Source organism: Stegostoma tigrinum, chromosome 19 (assembly GCF_030684315.1).
Source record: "Stegostoma tigrinum isolate sSteTig4 chromosome 19, sSteTig4.hap1, whole genome shotgun sequence".
NCBI lineage: Eukaryota > Metazoa > Chordata > Chondrichthyes > Orectolobiformes > Stegostomatidae > Stegostoma > Stegostoma tigrinum.
In genome coordinates this window covers 34474945-34494764 of record NC_081372.1, presented here as the reverse complement: position 1 = coordinate 34494764, position 19820 = coordinate 34474945, and the positions used below count along the sequence as shown (strand labels likewise).

Here is a 19820-nt window from a genome sequence, read left to right as displayed (position 1 = left end):
AAAATTTTTTCCCCTCTACATGCCTTCCAGTCAGTAAATAGACTTTAAGCAGTTCAACTTAAACAAGCTTGCAGCTAGTCAATTGTTTCTTTCACATGAACAGGTGATCTGTTGTATGGGAATAAGGTCAAGGAGTTAGTTAAAATGTTGGTGCCTCAAGTTGTTCAGGATTGTGACCTGATGCTTTCCAAATTATGTGGAGTGATGACGTAGAACAGGCTGACTCAAAATCAAATGTTGGATGCTGATGAATTTCAATTTGCAAAGATACATTGACCATTGAGAGATTATGCAAAATGCTGTGAAAATTCTAATTAATAAAAACATAAATCTCAAGTTCGGCGCCACCTCATGCTCCCACGAGGAGCTCGAACAGTTCATGACTGTATCGACACCGCCTCATACACCCACGATGAGATCGAACAGCAACCACAGGAAGTGCTACACCTGCCCCTACACCTCAGCCCCACCTCCATCCCAGGCTGCAAGAAAACCTTCCACATTAAACATCTACACATCTGCTAATGTGGTATATTGTATCCGCTGTTCCCGATGTGGCCTCCTCTACACTGGGGAAACCAAGCGGAAGCTTAGCGGCGCTTTGTGGAACACCTACGCTCGGTTCGTGACAAATGACTGCACCTTGTAGTTGCAAAGCACTTCAACTCCCCCCTCCCACTCCTTTAGACGACATGTCTATCATGGGCCCCCTCCAGTGCCACAACGACCCCACCTGAAGGATGCAGGAACAGCACCTTTTATAGTTCACTTGGTAACTGTGCAGCCCAGTGGTCTCAATGTGGACTTCACAAGCTTCAAAACCTCCTCACCCCCAACATCATCCCAAAACCGGCCCAGCTCACCCCCGCCTCTGCGACCTATCTGCCTTTCCTCTCACTTATCCACTCCTCCCACCTCACTGACCAACCCTCATCCCCACCTCCTACCTGCCAGCCTCATCCTTGCCTGCTTGACCTGTCTGTCTTCCTTCAATTGACCAACCCCCATCCTAACAACCTATCTACAATCACCTCTACCGGCTCCATATCCACCTCCTTGACCTGTCTGTCTTCTCACCACCCATCTGCTCCTTCATCCACCTTCCATCAGCACCTCCCTCCAATCTGTTTATTTCAGAGTCCCCTTCCCCTTCCCCTCCTCCATTTCTGAAGAAGGGTCCAGACCCGAAATGTCAGCTTTCCTATGCCTCTGATGCTGCCTTGCCTGCTGTGTTCATACAGCTCTACGCCTTGTTATCTCTAAATCTCAAGTACATTCTTTCTTGCACCATTAATGAGAAACATTTGCAATTTGAAGTAAATGTGGCAGATTATGTGCTACAGTATTCACACTATCCTTGATTGATGCAAACTGTTGACATGCATTAAACATGGTTAGAGTTTGAAATGCAAACATTTCTCGTATCAACCTTTTTATGTGATTTGCTATATTATCCTTCACTTCAGAACCATTAAATGATTATTATACAGATGTCAACAGAAACAAGCTGAAGTCTTGTGGCAGCTTCTGTTTTTCTCTGTTTTCATTTCAAGAAATAATTCTGGGCTGTTGGATTTTTAAACATTTTAAAATATGTTCTTGATGTGATAGCTGATACACCTTGTATTGTTGGGAGTCAGATCAAATAATGATATTAATTAACTACCTGTGGATAGAATGGATTTATTTCCTCCAAGTCAAGAAACAAGTTTAAGAACATAGATTTGTTAGTTAATGTCAATATTTGACAATACTGGAAAATTTAATGTATTAAAAAGTTATAGAAATGCTTACCATCTGCATATCCAGTTTCTTCCTCTGCTATTTTAACAGCAGCATTAAACTTTTCAAAATAGTGTACATATAAATTCTGAAAGCCACCATTCACAACTGATTTATGTACTAACTACAAATGGGAAAGATGTTTTCTGAATTTTTTCCTTTCCCGGATAATCTATTTAAGGCTAATTTAAATTTCACAATCCTATACCTAAGCAGCCATTCAGCCTTTGAGTGAAGTTCAGGTCAAAGGTTGAACAAGAATTCTGTAGCTCTGATTCTCAGGCCACACTTCAAATACATCTAACTCCTAGTGGAAGCCATGGCAGTGGGCCTGGTGTTGTAGAGTTCAGTACTGTTAATATTAATAATGCTAATTAATCAGGAAGTCTCTCAGATAGAGGATGACTTGTTTCCAATTTTAGTTAGATGGAATCTGTATTGGTTGATAAATCTAATGTGATCTGCAGAATCTGCACATTTAGTTAAGGTGATGTTTAAAGGGTTTAGTTGCTGAGGGGTTTCGAGGTTTGTACATGGTGTGCATATCCTCAACTTTAATTCCATGTTCCGCACAATATCTCTCAATCTGCTTTGTGCCTTTCTGAATGAATCTCCTCCAGTTTGGTTGGTCACAAGCCAGGAGCTCCCATGAAATGGTCGTGATGTTTCATCTTTTATCAGGAAGTGCAGAGAAACGTGTCACCGATCTCGGGATTCTCCTTGCAACACTGTGTTCTGATCAAAGCTGTACTTTGGAAGCCTGGCATCATACACAAATGTTATGTCCCTCCCAGTGGAGCTAGTTCTGAGTGGTCAGTGCCTCAGTGCTGGTCATATTGTCATGGAATAGAACATTGCTTGTGGACTGCCTTTGTACCAGTTTTGGAAGATTTTGTGAAAACACCATTGGTGATATTTCTCTAATGCTTTGACTACTTGCAGTAATATTTCCAAATCTTTGAAACACGGGGAATGTAGCTGCCCAGTAGACCGTGACCTTAGCTGTGGGTTTGAGATTGTGGCTGTCAAATACCCTTCCTTTGTCTGCTAAAGGCTAAGTTGACCTGTTGTAGGTGATGATGAATTTCATCATCTATGTTTGATATTGCCTTGAGGAAGCCCCTGTGGGAAATGGTCTGCATTTTTCCACGTCCTCTCTATTGATCTTAATCAACAGTGGAAAGGTGACATGCTGAGAGGAGTATCTTAGCTTTCTGGATGCTTACTGAAAGGATATTTTTTCATATACTTTGGATAACAAGTTGACTAATCAGAGGCTCATTTTGGAGTTCCAAATGCCTTCAACGTATGGTGACTCAAATAGTATCAAATCCATGACAAAGATGAAAAATCTTCAGTGAACCACAGTTAAACTTGGATCGTACACAGAGAATGCGGGATATGCTCGGTGAGTCTGGCAGCATCTGTGGAGAGAGATTGAATGTTTCGTGTCTGATATGACTCTTCTTCAGAACTGAATTAATCCTGGATAATTGAAGACTTCATGTTATGTAATTTCATATTTTCATACAGCTTTCCTATTATATCAAGCCCATTAATTATGAATAGCCAGGTGTCCCTATTATGATTATTTTCTGTCAGGTCTCTCAGGAAGAATATAAACCTTGCTGAACAAAAGTAGCCCAGGATCTGCTCTGGCAGTATAACTGTTCAAGCAGCCCAGTAATTGCAAAAGGCCTGTTAGAATCTCTGAACTCGGACAGTTGTCAGCACTACATTGTGTGTAAAAGTTTGATATTCTGTCTTGTGCCTACCATTTATATATGTAAAAGCCAAGATTTTAAAATTTTTTATTAAAAATACGGGGTCAGTCTTTGCATGGGTATAATTTTTGTGGAAGGTGATATCCCTTCACCTCACCAACATAGTTTTAATACCAAGATAGTACAAAAAGAGGCAAAAATCTTTTCATTTATAAAAGAAAACCTACACCAAGACCAAATTTAATGAATTTAATGCGCAGAAATTGATAATCAAATTCATCAAAAACAAAATCTATATTTATAAATTTACACAATTTCACTCTTTGCTTGCAATACAGAAGAAAAAAACTACTTTGCTCTTACTTTGCTCTAGAGCATACTTTGAATGTTTATTTAATCCATAAAAACTACTGTGCTCATCCTAAGAATCAAATAATTTGCCCTAATTTTCTTTTGGACAGGCAGCATCATACAAGTTACCTTCATCACCATAGACATTATCATCATCAACCGTATCATTCCACAAATGATCATGTTCTATGTTTCAAAGTGCTTTGGATAACCCACATCTTGAATGGAGTTCAATCCGGGCAAATGCAAGGTGATGCATTTTGGAAGATCAAATTCAAGGGCGAACTATACAGTAAATGGAAAAGTCCTAGGGAAAATTGATGAACAGAGATATCTGGGTGTTCAGGTCCATTGTTCCCTGAAGGTGACAATGCAGGTCAATAGGATGGTCAAGAAGGCATATGGCATGCTTTCCTTCATTGGGCGGGGTATTGAGTACAAGAGTTGGCAGGTCATGTTGCAGTTGTATAGAACTTTGGTTCGGCCACATTTGGAGTACTGTGTACAGTTCTGGTCGCCACATTACCAAAAGGATGTGGATGCTTTGGAGAGGGTGCAGAGGAGGTTCATCAGGATGTTGCCTGGTATGGAGGGTGCTAGCTATGAAGAGAGGTTCAGTAGATTAGGATTATTTTCATTAGAAAGATGGAGATCGAGGTGGGGGGGGGGGGGACCTGATTGAGGTCTATAAAATCATGAGGGGTATAGACAGGGTGGATAGCAAAAATCTTTTTCCCAGAGTGGGGGACTCAATTGCGAGAGGTCATGAATTCAAAGTAAGAGGAGGAAAGTTTAAGGAAGATATGCGTGGAAAGTTCTTTACACAGAGGGTGGTGGGCGCCTGGAACACGTTGCCAGCAGAGGTGGTAGACGCAGACAGGTTAGTGTCTTTTAAGATATATTTGGAAAGGCACATGGATGGGCAGGGAGTAAATGGACACAGTCCGTTAGAAAATAGATGACAGGTTAGACAGGGGATCTTGATCGGCGCAGGCTTGGAGGGCCGAAGGGCCTGTTCCGGTGCTGTAGGTTTCTTTGTTCTTTGTTCTTTGAATGATTCTACAACAATCTCTGTTCTAGTTTCATTCCAAACATCTAAAACCCATTCAACCAGAATTGCTAACATCACAGCTCTTCTACTGCCCCGTTTGGTGAATGTCTCCTCTCTTCTAATCGACTAGTTGATGCATTTTCTTTTTCTTATGCTATCTGAAGAGCTTGTTCAGTGAGACATACAATGCTTGAACAAAAACTGAAAACGACAAGTGCTGGACCCCATAGCAGGTCAGGCAGAATCCATGGAGAGAAAGCAAATTAACATTTTTGAGTCTGGATGACTCTTTGTGACTTTAGCTCTGAAGAGTCTTCTAGACACAATACGTTAGCTTGCTTTCTCTCCATGGATGCTGCCTGACCCCTTGTGATCTCTAGCATTTAACATGTTCAGTTTGACTCTCCTTAAGAATTACTCCTGCATAATTGAAGACTTTATCTTATGTAATTTCATATCTGCATCTGCAGTAATTTTCTCCTACAATACCTGGACAAGGTTGGTTAGAACGCTGCAATGTCAGTGTTTTGCAATCCAATTTCAATGACAACGTCTTCAACAAGATATGACCTGAACATGTTCAAGATGAAAAGTCTTTCTCCCTGTTGGAAATCCCACATTTTCATCAGCAATGTTTTCAAGCTACCTTCATCTATCTTTATCATGAATGTGGATGACTACTCCATATGGCAGTGGATTTTTTTGGGAGAATTTTATTCGCTGAATATCACCATTGGTTTAAGCTTTGTTCCATCAGATGGAAACAACTCTGTTCTTTTCATGACCAATTATCTTCTGTTTTCTCCCCAGCTTAAAACTGTTGCGACCCTTATCCATGTTTCTAATCTGTAATCATAATTTTGTTAATGTCATAAGCCAATGAAATGAGATAAGCCTGTTAATTGGATCAGCCATGCGACACTATGAAATCTTTCTTGTCGATCCCACTAAAACATTGTTTCTCATAAGTCTGGTTTGAAACATATTTCTGAGGCGAGCTTTGAAATTTGCAGTTCTAAGTTTTTTGCTTGTTTCAGGGCCGAGATTGAGACAGATTTGCTGGAAACTCTCAAGCCTATTCTGGTGATTTTCATTGACATATTTCCAGCATCATTCTCATTTATTTTGAATTCTCTAATTGCTGCATAATTATTTGACTGCTCTGCAGTCTCAACAAATTTAGGCGCGAACTGGGATTTTTACTCACTGTTCCTCTTTGATGCATGTTACTATTTTAGAAGGTAGGCTTGGCAGAAATAAAACACGCACCATTGATATGGTAGCCATGATAGTAAATATTGACATGCCCAAATCCAAGGAGTTGAACAACCATCCGTTAAAGATGTATTATTCTATGATTGTATTAAGTAGGTTTGCATTAGGGAGAGTTTGCCTTCACTGATGAGTGTGTGGAAAGTACAAGGAGTTTTCAGGTTTTGGCTAAAAATTCATATACAGGAATTGAAATAAAGTTAATGATTCTTTTGGTTTAAAAAAATAGGAGTTGACTTTTACACAACATTGGGCATTATTCAAGATTATGGAGCATCTAATGTGTATAACTGCACATATTGCAGAATATTTGCAAATCTTCAGATCATGATTCCAATCTATTCCTTCTCCCAGTGCAATCCATGTTCCTCTTCTAGATTACTGCCTGTGTCATTTGCAAATATTATTCCTTGGATGACTTCCAAATTGCTAATAAACAAATGAGGACTCAGCTCTGAACCCAGAGGCATTTCTTTTGTGATGACAGTGCATTGTGAAGTTATTCTATTTAAAGCCATTCTTCATTCATAGTCACTTTTTTCTTTCTTTGCAACGCACTTCCCATTCAATCCCCAGAGAATTAGTTGAAACTTTTCATACAATAATAAACACAAAATATCCCAATTATTTTCATATTAAGGATGTTAGAAAGCTGTTGCTTGTTGATTTCTGAAAGCATGTTCTGATGGTGTTGTCTTTATTTTTGACACACTTTGATAAATCTATTTGCAGGAGTAATACTAATTTTGTACTTAAAATACTCATTAATTTTCATAACTGTTGACAGACTATTGCTATTTTCTACTTACTACATGTCATTTGAACAATCTGACATTGATTTCCATGCTATATTTGTTTAATTAGGTGTTAACATGTGGTCAGTTTAGCACAGTTGCTTCTGAGTCAGAGGGTTGTGGTTCAAATCCCACATTAAAGACTGTGGGCCACATTTTCAAGGAGTGGCAATCACACCGAGATTGCTATTCCACTCCTTGTCTTTTATGAAATGGGAGCTCTGCTTTCTTGATTGGAGATTCTGAACAGAAATGTGGAGTCATACTTGAATTCTGATGTGTCTCTTGTAGTGTGGAGCAGTCATAGGAAGACAAATTAAGTTGTCTTTTTCACAGCAGTATCCTTCCCTTTTTTGATTGGCATCACAGTTAACCCTCTGAAAAGGTTAGTATGAGGGCTGTTATAGCATAATGTTAATGTCCCTACTTCTGGGCCAGAAGATCCAGGTTCAAATCTCACCTGCCCCAGATATGTCACAACATATCTGAACAGGCTATATTTTAAAAAAAAGAGCTGTACTATTGAGGGTTCTTGTGGTAAAGTTGTAGTTTCCCTACCTCTGAGCTAAAAGATCTGGGTTCCATTCCTACTTGCCCCACATACATGTCATGTCAAATATCTGAACAGGTTGATTAAAAATATTTATAAGCTAAGTGTGAAGTCACGGTACCAAATATGTAATGGTTAGGATGCCAGGTGGAAAGGGAGCCAGGTGAGTCATGGAATATATTTAGGTTGAGGTAGGTGGCAAATATTGGGCCCGGGGTTGGAGTGGGTTGGAATGTCAGGTCCAGAAAAGGGGATGTAAGGATTAAGCCCTGGGAGGACATGGGTTTCGGGTCTGGTGGCAGAGATGTAGTAAATCCTAAGGGGAGACGGAGAATGTGTCTGTGCGAATGGGGTATATTAGTGTTTTGGGAGTGTATAGGTAATGGTGTGCTACTTAAGTTGGTCAGTCATTTACACTAGGTTTTCTAAAATCAAACTTTTTGTGAGTAACTATTAACTCCAGCTGAACTGCTCAAACTCTCCAATTTAGGTGAATACTGTTAGTGGGTTCCATACAAAGGAAATTGCCCATCAGAATGTTGAATTTTCTCAGATTTTGCAGGACCCCCATGCACAACTTCCATGTATGCTTCAAAAATATTAATCAATCTGGGTGGGTGGAAGGAACACATGAATCTGCTAACTCAGGAGCTGATTTTCTTTTCATGTTTCTGATCTAGCTTTCTCTGTGCGTCATTAAGATTTTCCAATATTTCTTGCTAGTCTGGCAATGCTTAAATACGTTGGACATATGAACAGGTGTAGGCTATTTGGTTCTTCGAGACTACCCTGCCATTCGGTAAGATCATGGTTGATCTAGTTATAATCTAGTAGGGTCCTAATAAAATGCCTTACCAAAGGTTCTTGTACCTATTATTGTCAAACAATAAAGCTTGTTATCAATGTTCTCTATAAGCTGTACAGCCATATAGCTGCCTTGAAGGCCTGTGCATGGCAATCAGTGTGCTGAAACTGTTCACAACATTGACTTCCAGTTCCAGAAGTTGCTGCCAAATGTGACTGTCTGAGTTTGCACAAATGAAAATACAATATTACACAGAATGCTGATTTTTTTTTTAAAAATCTAAGAATAGTGCCTCCTCTGTAGAAACATTACAGTGGTGTCTCTTCTTCAAATCACTAGATTGATTCAAGACAAAGCAAATATAGCAGGGAACTAACTCATTTAACACTAACTCATTTAACCATTACCCAGTACCACATACTCTAAGTGGTAGGAAATATCACCACTTAAAAGCAGTGGCCATCTGAGAAAATGCATTCTCAAATAATACCAATTACACTAATAACTCAGAAATATCATGAACTGCAGATGTTGGAGTCAGAGATCTTCCAGCATGGAGCTGGAGAAACACAGCACGCCAGGCGGCATCAGCGGAGCAGAAAAGTTGACGTTTTGGGTCGGGACCCTTCTTCAGAAATGGGGAGGGGGAAGGGACCTCAGAAAAAAATAGAGAAGGGGGGTGGGGCTGGGGTACGCTGGTGGGATAGTGATAGGTGAGTGTGGTTAAGGAATGATGGGGCTTGGTCAGTGAGGAGGGAAGACCGGATAGGTGGGAGACAAGATCGACAGATGTGCCAGATCAAGGAGGCAGGGATGAGAGGGCGGATTGGACATGGGATGGGGAGATTTTAAAACTGGTGAAATCCATGTTTACGCCATTGAGCTGTAGGCTTCCGAGGCAGAGTATGTGGTGCTCCTTCACCATTTTGTCGGTGGCATCATTGTAACACTAGAGGAGGCCCAGGATGGACATGTCACCCAGGGAGTGGTAGGGTGAGGAAGGCAGTCCCTCCAAAAGGCAGATAGGGGTGGGGTGGGAACTATCTCTTTGGTTGTGGGGGTGGATTGAAGGTGGTGGAAGTGGCAGAGAATAATATGTTGGATGCAGAGGTAGATGGGGTGATATGTGAGGACAAGGGGGATTTTGTCTTTGTTTTTATTGGAGGGAGGGGATGTGAGGGTAGAAGTGCGGGAATTGTAAGAGATGCGATTGAGAGCATTTTCAACCGCCGGAGGGGGGATGCTACTGTCCTTGAAATAGGAAGACATTTGGGATGTGCGGGAGTGGAATGCACCATCTTGGGAGCTAACAACTAGTTTTTGTTATAGTAAGGGGAAAGTGGGCGGCACGGTGGCTCAGTGGTTAGCACTGCAGCCTCACAGCGCCAGGGACCCGGGTTCAATTCCAGCCTCAGGCGACTGCCTGTGTGGAGTTTGTACATTCTCCCCGTGTCTGCGTGGGTTTCCTCCGGGTGCTCCGGTTTCCTCCCACAGTCCAAAGATGTGCAGGCTAGGTGGATTGGCCATGCTATAATTGCCCATAGTGTTCAGGGGTGTGTGGGCTATAGGGGGATGGGTCTGGGTGGGATTCTTCAAGGGGCGGTGTGGACTTGTTGGGCCGAAGGGCCTGTTTCCACACTGTAGGGAATCTAAATCTAAAGATATAGAACATATGGCATAATAACTAGTAACAATGTCAATAAAAAGTCAATGTATGCATCATGGGAATGACTCGTATTTTATACTTGGACATTCGGGTGGTTTTGTTCCCAAGAAGAAGTCCTGTCTTTCTGTTCTTCTGATGCAGATCAAAACTCCTGCTTTTCCACTTCTAGCCTTGTTTCCTCATGCTTTATGGAGAAAATAAGTTGTCTATGAACATTGCTGCATGGTGTGAAAAATATATTGATGTTGATTTCCTTTGTGTTTGAGATTTTCTTTTGCTTTGAGCTTTGCTGGAAAATTTTAGATACTTCTTGCTGGTCTGTCAATAGTTACAAGCAAGAGAAGGCCATTTATCCTTTGAACCTGCTAATCAATAAGATCATTGTTGATCTGGTATAGTATTAACTTCACTTTCCAGCCTGCTTCCCCTGTAATCTTTAACTTCCTTGCTGTCAAAAGTCTAACTCACATCTCAGCCTTGAATGAATTTAACAACCCAACATTCACTGCTTTCCAGGCAAGAGAATTTTATATGCTAATCACCTCTGAATGAAAAATGCCTTCTATTCATCTTAAAAGAGAGACCTTGTAGACCCTGTCAGCTTTCTTCAAATTCTGATATGTTTTAGCAAGACCACCTCTCATTCCTGTAATCTTCCACTGGGGATATGTCCAACCTGTTCAAACCTCCTTCCAAAGATGAGACAGTCACCCTAGGAATGAGTTGAGTGGACTTTCTGTGAACATCTTTGCACTTCATCTCAGGGTAAGTTATAACCATTTCCAAAACGCTGTTATTTATACACTGAATCCGTGTCGATCTCTTTAAGGTAACACACTTCAACATCACTGCAAAGCTCTTCAAAGGACAGTACATTTGGAAGGATTAATTTGGACATTCTGTTTGGAAAGGTGTTTTCAGACAAGTCACTCTAATACTATTTGACTTATTTTTAGATAGTGATATTATTTGCTTCCGTCTTCCATTAACTGTGAACTAAAGAGCTTGTCTGAAGTCCTTTTCTCCAGGTTCCTATTTATGTCACTCATTGTCTCTAATACCAAAGGGCACTGACTGACTTCACTTCTTGAAACAAATCAATATTGTATGTGTGTAGTTTCAGAGCATTGATCAAAAGGACAAAGTGAAGTTCAGCCACACTTGTTTGGCAATCCTCTTGTTCATGATGCATTTCCACAGCTTTCTGGGGCATTCTTCCATCACCTGCATTCTGGAGCTTTCTGACACCTTTCATTGCAATGTTGTTGCCAGGCCACTTTGTATTCAGGAACAGCCATTCATCTCAAAGAAATCTACAAAGTCGGGGTAAGCATAGGTCACTCGGCCCATGATCGTTGCTGATCATTCAGTATCCTATTCCTGTGGTTAACTATTGCTGCTTTCCTCGAAGAAATTATTGTTCCAAGTATCCAAAGCAGTTTATTTATTTTGCAGGGGAATGGCCACAGGGCCTCCTGCGCTATCTGCCTAGTCCCCCTCCTCTGCCTGGTGGTCATCTATTTCCTCCCCGCCTGTAGAATCTTAACAGCCACTGCTCCAGCTCCAAAGGTCAGCCTTCCAGGAGCTACAGCTGGCGACACTTCCTGCACAAGTTTTGACCGTGGGCACTAAAACTGTGCCAGACTTCACACACTGAGCAGAAGGAGCACACTATGGTGTGGAGCTCTCCTCCTCCTTGAATTACCTCTTCAAATATTATTCTAAGCCCTTCTTCTCTGGACCCCTTCACTAATGCCCTTACAAACTATAAACCCACGCTGAGAATCTTAACTGATAAGCAATTAAAAATAGTATAAATACTCACCTGATCTTACCCAGTCAGCTGCTTGCTCTTGCCGTGTGGCACTTTTCAAATTCTGACATTGCCTTAGAAGCTGTGCCTCTGTATGCAATGAAAGATCACTGTGCTACTGCTTTTAAATAGTGTTCTGCTCATTCGCAGCCCATCTGGTAAGCTCTCCCTTTCTGGCACTTTGTGCACCGAGCTCTCAGGCTCTTAGTTTGTTTTCTTAATGTTCACTAACTTTACACCTACGTTGGTGCCTTGCCTTGCCAGTGTCATGCCTTTTATTGCAGACATAGGCAGACAGGTTATCATGTTTGGCAGCATTGAACAGTCAAGGATTAGTGTGGCTTGTCAAGGGGCCTGGTCCAATGTCAATCAGGAAAGGTGGTGAGACAGCCCAAGTGAGTGAACAGAAAACACAAAGGGCAATAGGGGTAAGTAGTTTGAGCAGATGTGGTGGTAGGAAGATATTGAGGGAAGATGCTTAAAAGGAGTGTGAGGTAGTAAAGACAACAGAATTAAGTTCTGAAGCAGAGTCACATTAGGCACGAAACAATAACTCCTCTTCTTTCTTCAGATGCTGCCAGACCCACTGAATGTTTCCAGCATTCTGTGTTTGTTGCAGATTTTTAGCATCCATAGTACTTTGCTCTTTATCACTGTCACATTGGCATGAGATGCAGATTGCATTATGTGCTCTTCCATTTCTATGCTATATAATCTCAGTTTTTGGTTATTCAGAATTGACACAAATTGGAAATTGGCATTTGGAATCGGTAAAATGGTAATTTGTATCAAAGTTGTGTATGTACTCTGGACATCAAGCGGACTTCCTTTCCCCAGCATTTGCCATCTTGGAAATGAGGTTGAAAGACTCCAAGGCTGGTGGGACATACTGAAAACAGTATCTACAAGATGGATGATACGTCCCCTCATAGGAACAGATGTCAACCTGGAGATGATTATGAGAGGCTTAGTGGACATTTAGCCAATATACTGACATATGGAGGTGCACCACTTCTAATGTTTTTTTTCCCCACTTCATTTTTGATTCTTCACTACATAAATGGGAGTGCTTGTGAAATCAGTAGGTGTTCTTTTGGCTGAGCTGCATGTAGGGCATTGGGAACAGTGTAAGGCAGCAAGCTTTTGAAATAGTAGACAGCAGGCTATGGCCCCCTGCTGTGAAATCTGCACAGTCTAGTTACTCGAATTTTATTTGCTTAGCTCTATTTGCATGATAAATAAAATGCCAAACCCATAAGATTATTCTAATCAGCATAATTTGACAAGGAAAATTTGACAGAAATGTTCAAAAATATGAAAATAAAACCAAGAACTGCAGATGCTGGAAATTGGAAACAAAAGCAAAAATTGCTGGAGAAAATCAGCCGATTTGGCACAATCTGTTTGGAGAAAACAGTCAGTGTTTCCAGTGCAGTGACCCATCGTCACTTCTCCACCAATGTGTGTTTTTGTTCAATGTCATTTATGGTTTTGATAGAGTAAATAAGGAAGAACTATTTCCAATAGCAGAACAGGAATCAGAGGGTGTGGTTTTAAAATGATGAGCAAAAGAAGCAGAAAAGCCATGAGGGAAAATGTTTTACGCTGTGAGTTGTTTTTGTGATCTGGAATGCACCATCTGAAGGGAGGGGACAAGGAGTTTCCGTGGTTACTTTTAATGAGGGAATTCAATGAATATTTGAAGGCAAAAAAAAATACAGGTCTACGGGGAACAATCAGGCAGTAAGACTAATTGGAAGGTTTACCAAAAGGCAGTGGGCTGCATGGTTTCTTTCTGTACTTGATCACTTTTTATCACTTCTTTTAAAGCAGTACAACTAATATCAGTCTGCTTGGGGTTAATATACCCCATAGAAAAGATTGATTGTTAACTTCTATCTTTTATAAACTTGGGCTGAAAACAGGCTTGTTTTTGAGTAGGTGCTGTACATGAGGAGTGGATGATAAGTTCAAGTTCCCCAGCAAAATTTAGTTGGTTTTGCCAGAATTGAAATTAGTCATCAGTATAGTGATTTATGCGCTAATATATTTTTCACATAAACAAAGCTAAGTTAAACAGAATGCAGTACATTGAAGCAAAATTCTAATACATGGGAATTGCTGTTTATTATGTATGTTTCAGTTCTGAAGAAATTAATTCCCTCATTATGGATTTTTTTCAATGGCTGACTATTTTCATCAGGGTCAATCAGATGACTGGCTGTTAATTGGCACATATTAATGTGTTTCAGATAAGTCGTTCCATTAATCAGAGCAACTTTGGCTTTTCCTTTGGTAACTTTTGAACATCAGCATTTTCTAACATCTGAGATGCTTTACTTTAATTTTTTTGTCAGACAATAGATTTGGTTTTCATTCCAGTTAAGTTTAAAAACAGCATTCTATTTGTCATGCAGAACTATTTGTATTCCCCAATCAGTAATCAGATTTGTAGATAACTAAAGATCTAGAAGTAGCCTTTCATTCCCTTCCACAACTACATGAAAGTCGAGGGACTGTTCTCAATCTTGTTCGCTTGTAAACAATGTATCTCAAACTAATGGATGCATTTCAAAGAAGCCTCCTACATAAGGGAAGGAGTTTTTGGAGCAGATGCAGATCACATCCAGATCCTGAATACATGAACTATGTAATTTTAAACACATTGAGATAATTTGTGGCTTACCTATGCACTCCACTGATACCTTCTTCTCTTGCATAAATGTTTTCCTTTTGTGATAATTATCTGACCTCATGGTGAAAACTTTGGATTACTGAGTGTGGGAATTGTGAAGTGTAGACAACCCATGTCCAATCCAAATAGAGATAAACATTATGCTGCCTAATCATTAACATGATGACTACGTGCAACTCATTGCTGACTGATCAAGTCATGCTGCAGCCCAAGAGAGATAGCAAATATTGACCATATCGAAGCAATTTTCCCTAGAAATTGGTTCAACATAAACTTGTCTGATAATACTGATCATGGTATTTTCATTAATCTACACGGCAAATGAAATTCAAAAGCATCTGACCCAAAGTTTCCAATTTTAGCCCTTCAAATACCACTGTTGGGGCAGGAGCTGAGAGCCCTTAACATATATTCAATACAGAATGATTAAGAGAAATTGTTGGCAGAACCTGTGCAATCCAAAATGATAAATTGTGCATCAAATCAGTGTTAGAGTTCATTTCATGTTGTGATATTCTGAACTTTGTGCTTTGGTACACGTTGTACACTTGGGCTAGTGCCCTTTCGTTTGGGGTCACTACACAGGCTGTGCCATTGTAACAGCAAATCTTTTTAGATTCAGACTTCTATTGTACCAGCACCAGCCAATGAGTCAAAATTTGTGATCTATGTGCTATTGGAGAGTGCCACCTGCATGCACCTTTTGCTGGGTTTTCAGATCTGTGTGCAAAATCTTGAGGCTTGGAGGGGGTGTGGTGGTGGTGGTGGGGTGGCACAGTGGCTCAGTGGTTAGCACTGCTGCCTCACAGCATCAGCAACCTGGATTCAACTTCACCCTCGAGCAACTGTATGGAGTTTGCACATTCTCCCCATGTCTGTGTGGGTTTCCTCTGGGTGCTCCAGTTTCCTCTCTCACTCCAGAGATGTGCAGTCTAGGTGGATTGGCCATTCTAACTTGTCTATAGTGTTCAGGGATGTTTAAATTAGGTGGGTTCATAGGGGGATGGGTCTGGGTGGGATACTCTGATGTTCAGTGTGGACGTGTTAGGCCAAAGGGCCTGTTTCCACACTAGAGATTCTACAAGAAAACTTTTGAATTCATGAATTTAAAGTGACTGGAAAACCTGCAGTGGATATCCAATTTTCAAATCTTGAGTCGTGATGTTCCCTGCTAACAAAGGAAGACAGAAAATGATACAGATCAATATTTCCATTATATATTAAGGAACAGTGATTGGAATCAGACTTCAGATCACCATAATTTAGTTGATGATTGTTTAGGTTTAATGTTTACTACTTCATGTAAATGTTAATTGAATCATAGCATATTTATTTTTTAAACCAAACACATAGTGCATTGATTTTTACAATGTTTTTGATAGCAGAGAGGGCAGTATTGTGTCATTCCTTCTTATTTATCCCACCTGGATTACCACATCTAGTATTCCATGTAAACAAGTGCTAGTGGAAATCTCCATACTCGATGTTCATTTTGAGCTGAAGTCAACTGCAATAAACATTTAATGTTCCCTTCTTCAAATTTACAGCTTGCATTAATGAATGCCAAAAAAAGTTAATATTGCAAGTTAATATTAAATATAGAAAAATAAAACTATATAACACAAATGATGTAAAAGAAAATAAGCATCATTTCTGTTCATCAAACTGCACCAAGAGGAATAAAGAATAATTAAAGAATTACTAATGTTCTAACAGTGGTGTATTTTTATCCTTTGAAATAAATGTTTTGCAATCCACGTGAAGTTTTATTCAACATTTGCTGGTTAATGAAATCTGGCTACTCCATGAAGACTTACTGAAAGCAGTATTTTTAACTTAGTGTCCATACACCATTGTTATTATAAAGGTGGAACAGGTTTTATGGAGGTTTACTAATGGTTTGTGACTATTACTGAATGACTTTTGTTTGGACTTAATGATTCATCTCATAATAAATTCTTGATTTTTGGCCCCAGTGCATAAATGAGGAAGAAATGGAACAGTGATGTTACCAAAATCTCTCTTTCAGAATTGTCCTGAGTTACTAAAGATGAATGTTTCTCATGTGGCAAAAACTGTAACGGAAGGATGGGCTTGATGACAATATTACGGTTTGGTGTTAACAATTTTCAAACAATGTCTTCTTTAGCATCCTTTTTAATGATATTGAAAATGGCAATGGTTTAGTTAATAATTATATGTTATTTCAAATTCTATTTTGTGCATTAAATCTGAGTTTCTATGTATCTTTAATATTTTCTTTAAGATCTTCACATGCAAAAACCAAGGCTGAAGCAGCAGATCAGGCTTCACAGGCTGCAAGTAATGAATCCAGTATTGCAAGGGAAATTGCCAAGGAGCTGTCTCCAACTTTTTACCAACCAGGTATTTTTCTGATTTAAAATGCTATAAGTTATTGTGCAGATTTGATGATTCTTCCTTAGGGAAACTGTTAAATAAATTATCAGCTAAATATCCAACAGCCCAGTGAATAGAATGTTCACTCTCCTTGCACAGCTATATGATGGTGAAGTAGGTTATCTTAGAGTACAACACAACCTCGGTCAGATGGGCCAACGAGCCAAGGAGTGGCAGGTGGAGTTTATTTCTGAAAAATGTGAGATGTTGCATTTTGGTAAAGCAAATCAGTGCAGGACTTGTACACTTAATAAAAACCAAAAGAACTGCAGACGCTGTAAATCGGAAACGAAAACAGAAGTTGCTGGGAAAGCTCAACATGTCTGGCAGCCTCTGTGAAGAAAAATCAGAGTTAACGTTTCAGTTCTGGTTAATGTTCTGAGGAAGGGTAACCAGACCTGAAACGCTAACGCTTGATTTTTCTTTACAGATGCTACCAGACCTGCTGAGCTTTTCCAGCAACTGATAAACAAAGAGACCTTGGGGTAAAGGTTCATAGTTGATTGAAGGTGGAGTCAGAGGTAGACCAGGTAGTGAAGAAAGCATTTGGTACACTTGCCTTTATTGGTGAGTTCATTGCGTATAGGAGTTGAGATGTCATGTTACAGCCGTACAGGACTTTGGTTAGGCCATTTCAGAAATACTACATTCAATTCTAATCTCCCTGCTATTGAAAAGATATTGTTACAAATACATAGTTATTACTTGTACTCAGATTAGAATAAAAATGATCTACCTCCAAATAATATTTTTCAAATGTACCCGGATACTTACTTGGGTTAATGGTGACAAATAAAAAGTGGTTAATGAAATTATTGAGTGGGAAATCTGGAATATATGGGCTTTCTAAGTATTCTATAGAAGTTAACTGCAAAAATAATTTACTTTGCTTGTGAAAGAATGGGAAATTCAATTTTTGCTGCAGGTAAAGAAATCCTAATTTAGCTGCAAAAGCACGGAAGAACGCTCCAATAAGGAGTACAGGTAAGTTGCAGTGCTTTACTGCACAGTCAAAAACCTTTTAAGCAAAAGAAACTAAAACAGCATTGCTAAAGAGTAGAACTGATGGTCATCAGAGCAAGAAAAAGGTATGAATTATACCATTTTGTCTCTTTGAATAATGTCAATGTTAGAGGATGATGTGGAAGTGCTGGTGTTAGAATGTGGTATCTAGGTCAGAAATCATACAACACCAGGTTGCAGTCCAGCAGATTTATTTAAAAACTCAAGCTTTCAGATCCTCACTCCTCCTTCAGATGTTAGTGAGGTGGTATCAGACTCAGAATTTATAAGTAAAAGATCAAAGGGTCACACCACTGATGAGGATGTATTAAACAAACTGGAGATGCTGTTAGATCTTTAATCAATTGAAACCTTCTACCTGATTAATACGTAACTGTAAATACCCAAATTCCTTTCAAATCATTGCCCTGAGAGAATTAATTAATTGCACTAGGATTAGTTTTATCAGAATGTAATTGATCTGAGGGTAAACGTCTTCCAAGGTGGACTTCAGGATGCACAACGCAGAATCTGAGTAGAGGCTGGTAGCCAAGTTTCAAACACATGAGGACAGCCTCAACTGGGATCTTGGGATCATGTCACCATAGAGGTGGCCCCACCACACTACGCACTATCCTCTATACACTCTCACACCCATTCATTCACACAGATCCTCTCTCATACACGCTCTGTCTCTCAAGTGCGCGTGCGCATGTACACACACACACACACACACACACACACACACACACACACACACACTCTCTATCCCTCCCACACATAGACACATACCTACACTCTCACATGCTCTGTCCTACACACCATGTGCACACACACATACATATACTCCCTCTCTCCCACACATGCACACATACTTTCTCGCGCTCTCTCTCTCTCGCGCTCACAGGCACACACATACGAATCCATGGGGTGAATTTGTATTTGCAGATACATTCTATTTTGTCCAAAGTGCACATAATTTGTAGACATTCAGTCAATGTGGCATTTTATAAATTCCTACTTGAGAAATAAAACCAGCCTGACTCCAAACCAAAACACGGATTCTAAACAAGGCCTCATGTATTATCTGACCTAAAATGTCACTGATGAAACCTTTAGTTTCTCATGACTGTGACTTGAAAGGAATTTGGGGACATGCTACTCAATTAAAACCATTTAACTGATTAAAGAGGTAACAGCACCTTTAGGTTTGTTTAATACATCCTTATCAGTGAAATGATCCTTTGATCTTTTACTTATAATCTGTGTCTGATACCATTTCACTAATGCCTGAAGAAGGAGCAAAGCTCTGACAGCTTGTGTTTTTAAATAAAACTGTTGGACTGATTTCTGACAATGTTAGAGCAGAATTAGTTGCAAGAAGTTCTTGCTAACATCCACAAGGAAAGGATAGGCGGAAGTGGAAAGGAGATATAGGAGAAGAAAAGATCAGAGGAAGCTTGATTTCTTTTCATTTTAGTCAAAATTTTGGAATACGACATTTATAGCACAATTTAAAAGTGAGTGTCATTAATTTCTACACTTTTCCAATTTAGTCAAATCTATTACATGTTCTAAATTGGCCTGACACCTACCATCGTGTTCATAACACTACAGCATTTTATTGTCACTGTGTACCATTTTAAATCAGGTAGAGACACAAATAAACTAAATGTCATACATGAATTTAGTACAAGGTTTTTAATCCATTTTAATACTTTGAAAGATTTGGAGATAGACTAAGTAAAATAGACAGGCAGTAAATTGCAATCCATAACCAGCTTATCCATTTTCAGCAAGTTGGCAGCTGGTGTAATGGTAGTCTATTTTTTTTTATCCCGACTGGATAGTTTTAACATTGGCCAGATGGTTTATTTTTGACTGGTATGTATGTGAA

The 19820-nt window shown here is 39.7% G+C and overlaps 1 protein-coding gene and 1 long non-coding RNA gene across 4 annotated transcripts in view; one reads left to right on the top strand and one right to left on the bottom strand.

Moving 5' to 3' along the window:
• LOC125461343 (uncharacterized) overlaps window positions 1-14577 on the bottom strand; it is a 40898-nt gene extending 26321 nt beyond the window's left edge. For both annotated transcript variants that reach the window (XR_009446932.1, XR_007249478.2), the window contains exon 1: window positions 14495-14577. This is a non-coding gene — a long non-coding RNA (uncharacterized LOC125461343). The remainder of the gene's footprint in view (window positions 1-14494) is intronic.
• The window catches only part of LOC125461336 (junctophilin-2-like), a 106416-nt gene that overhangs the window by 55931 nt on the left and 30665 nt on the right, over window positions 1-19820 (top strand). Inside the window, exons 3-4 of one of the 2 annotated variants that reach the window (XM_048550001.2) lie at window positions 16770-16888; window positions 17847-17905. In XM_048550001.2, coding sequence (XP_048405958.1) covers window positions 16770-16888; window positions 17847-17866 — 139 coding nt within the window. In that variant the 3' untranslated portion in view covers window positions 17867-17905. The remainder of the gene's footprint in view (window positions 1-16769; window positions 16889-17846; window positions 17906-19820) is intronic. The other variant, XM_048550000.2, reaches the window with a different exon arrangement.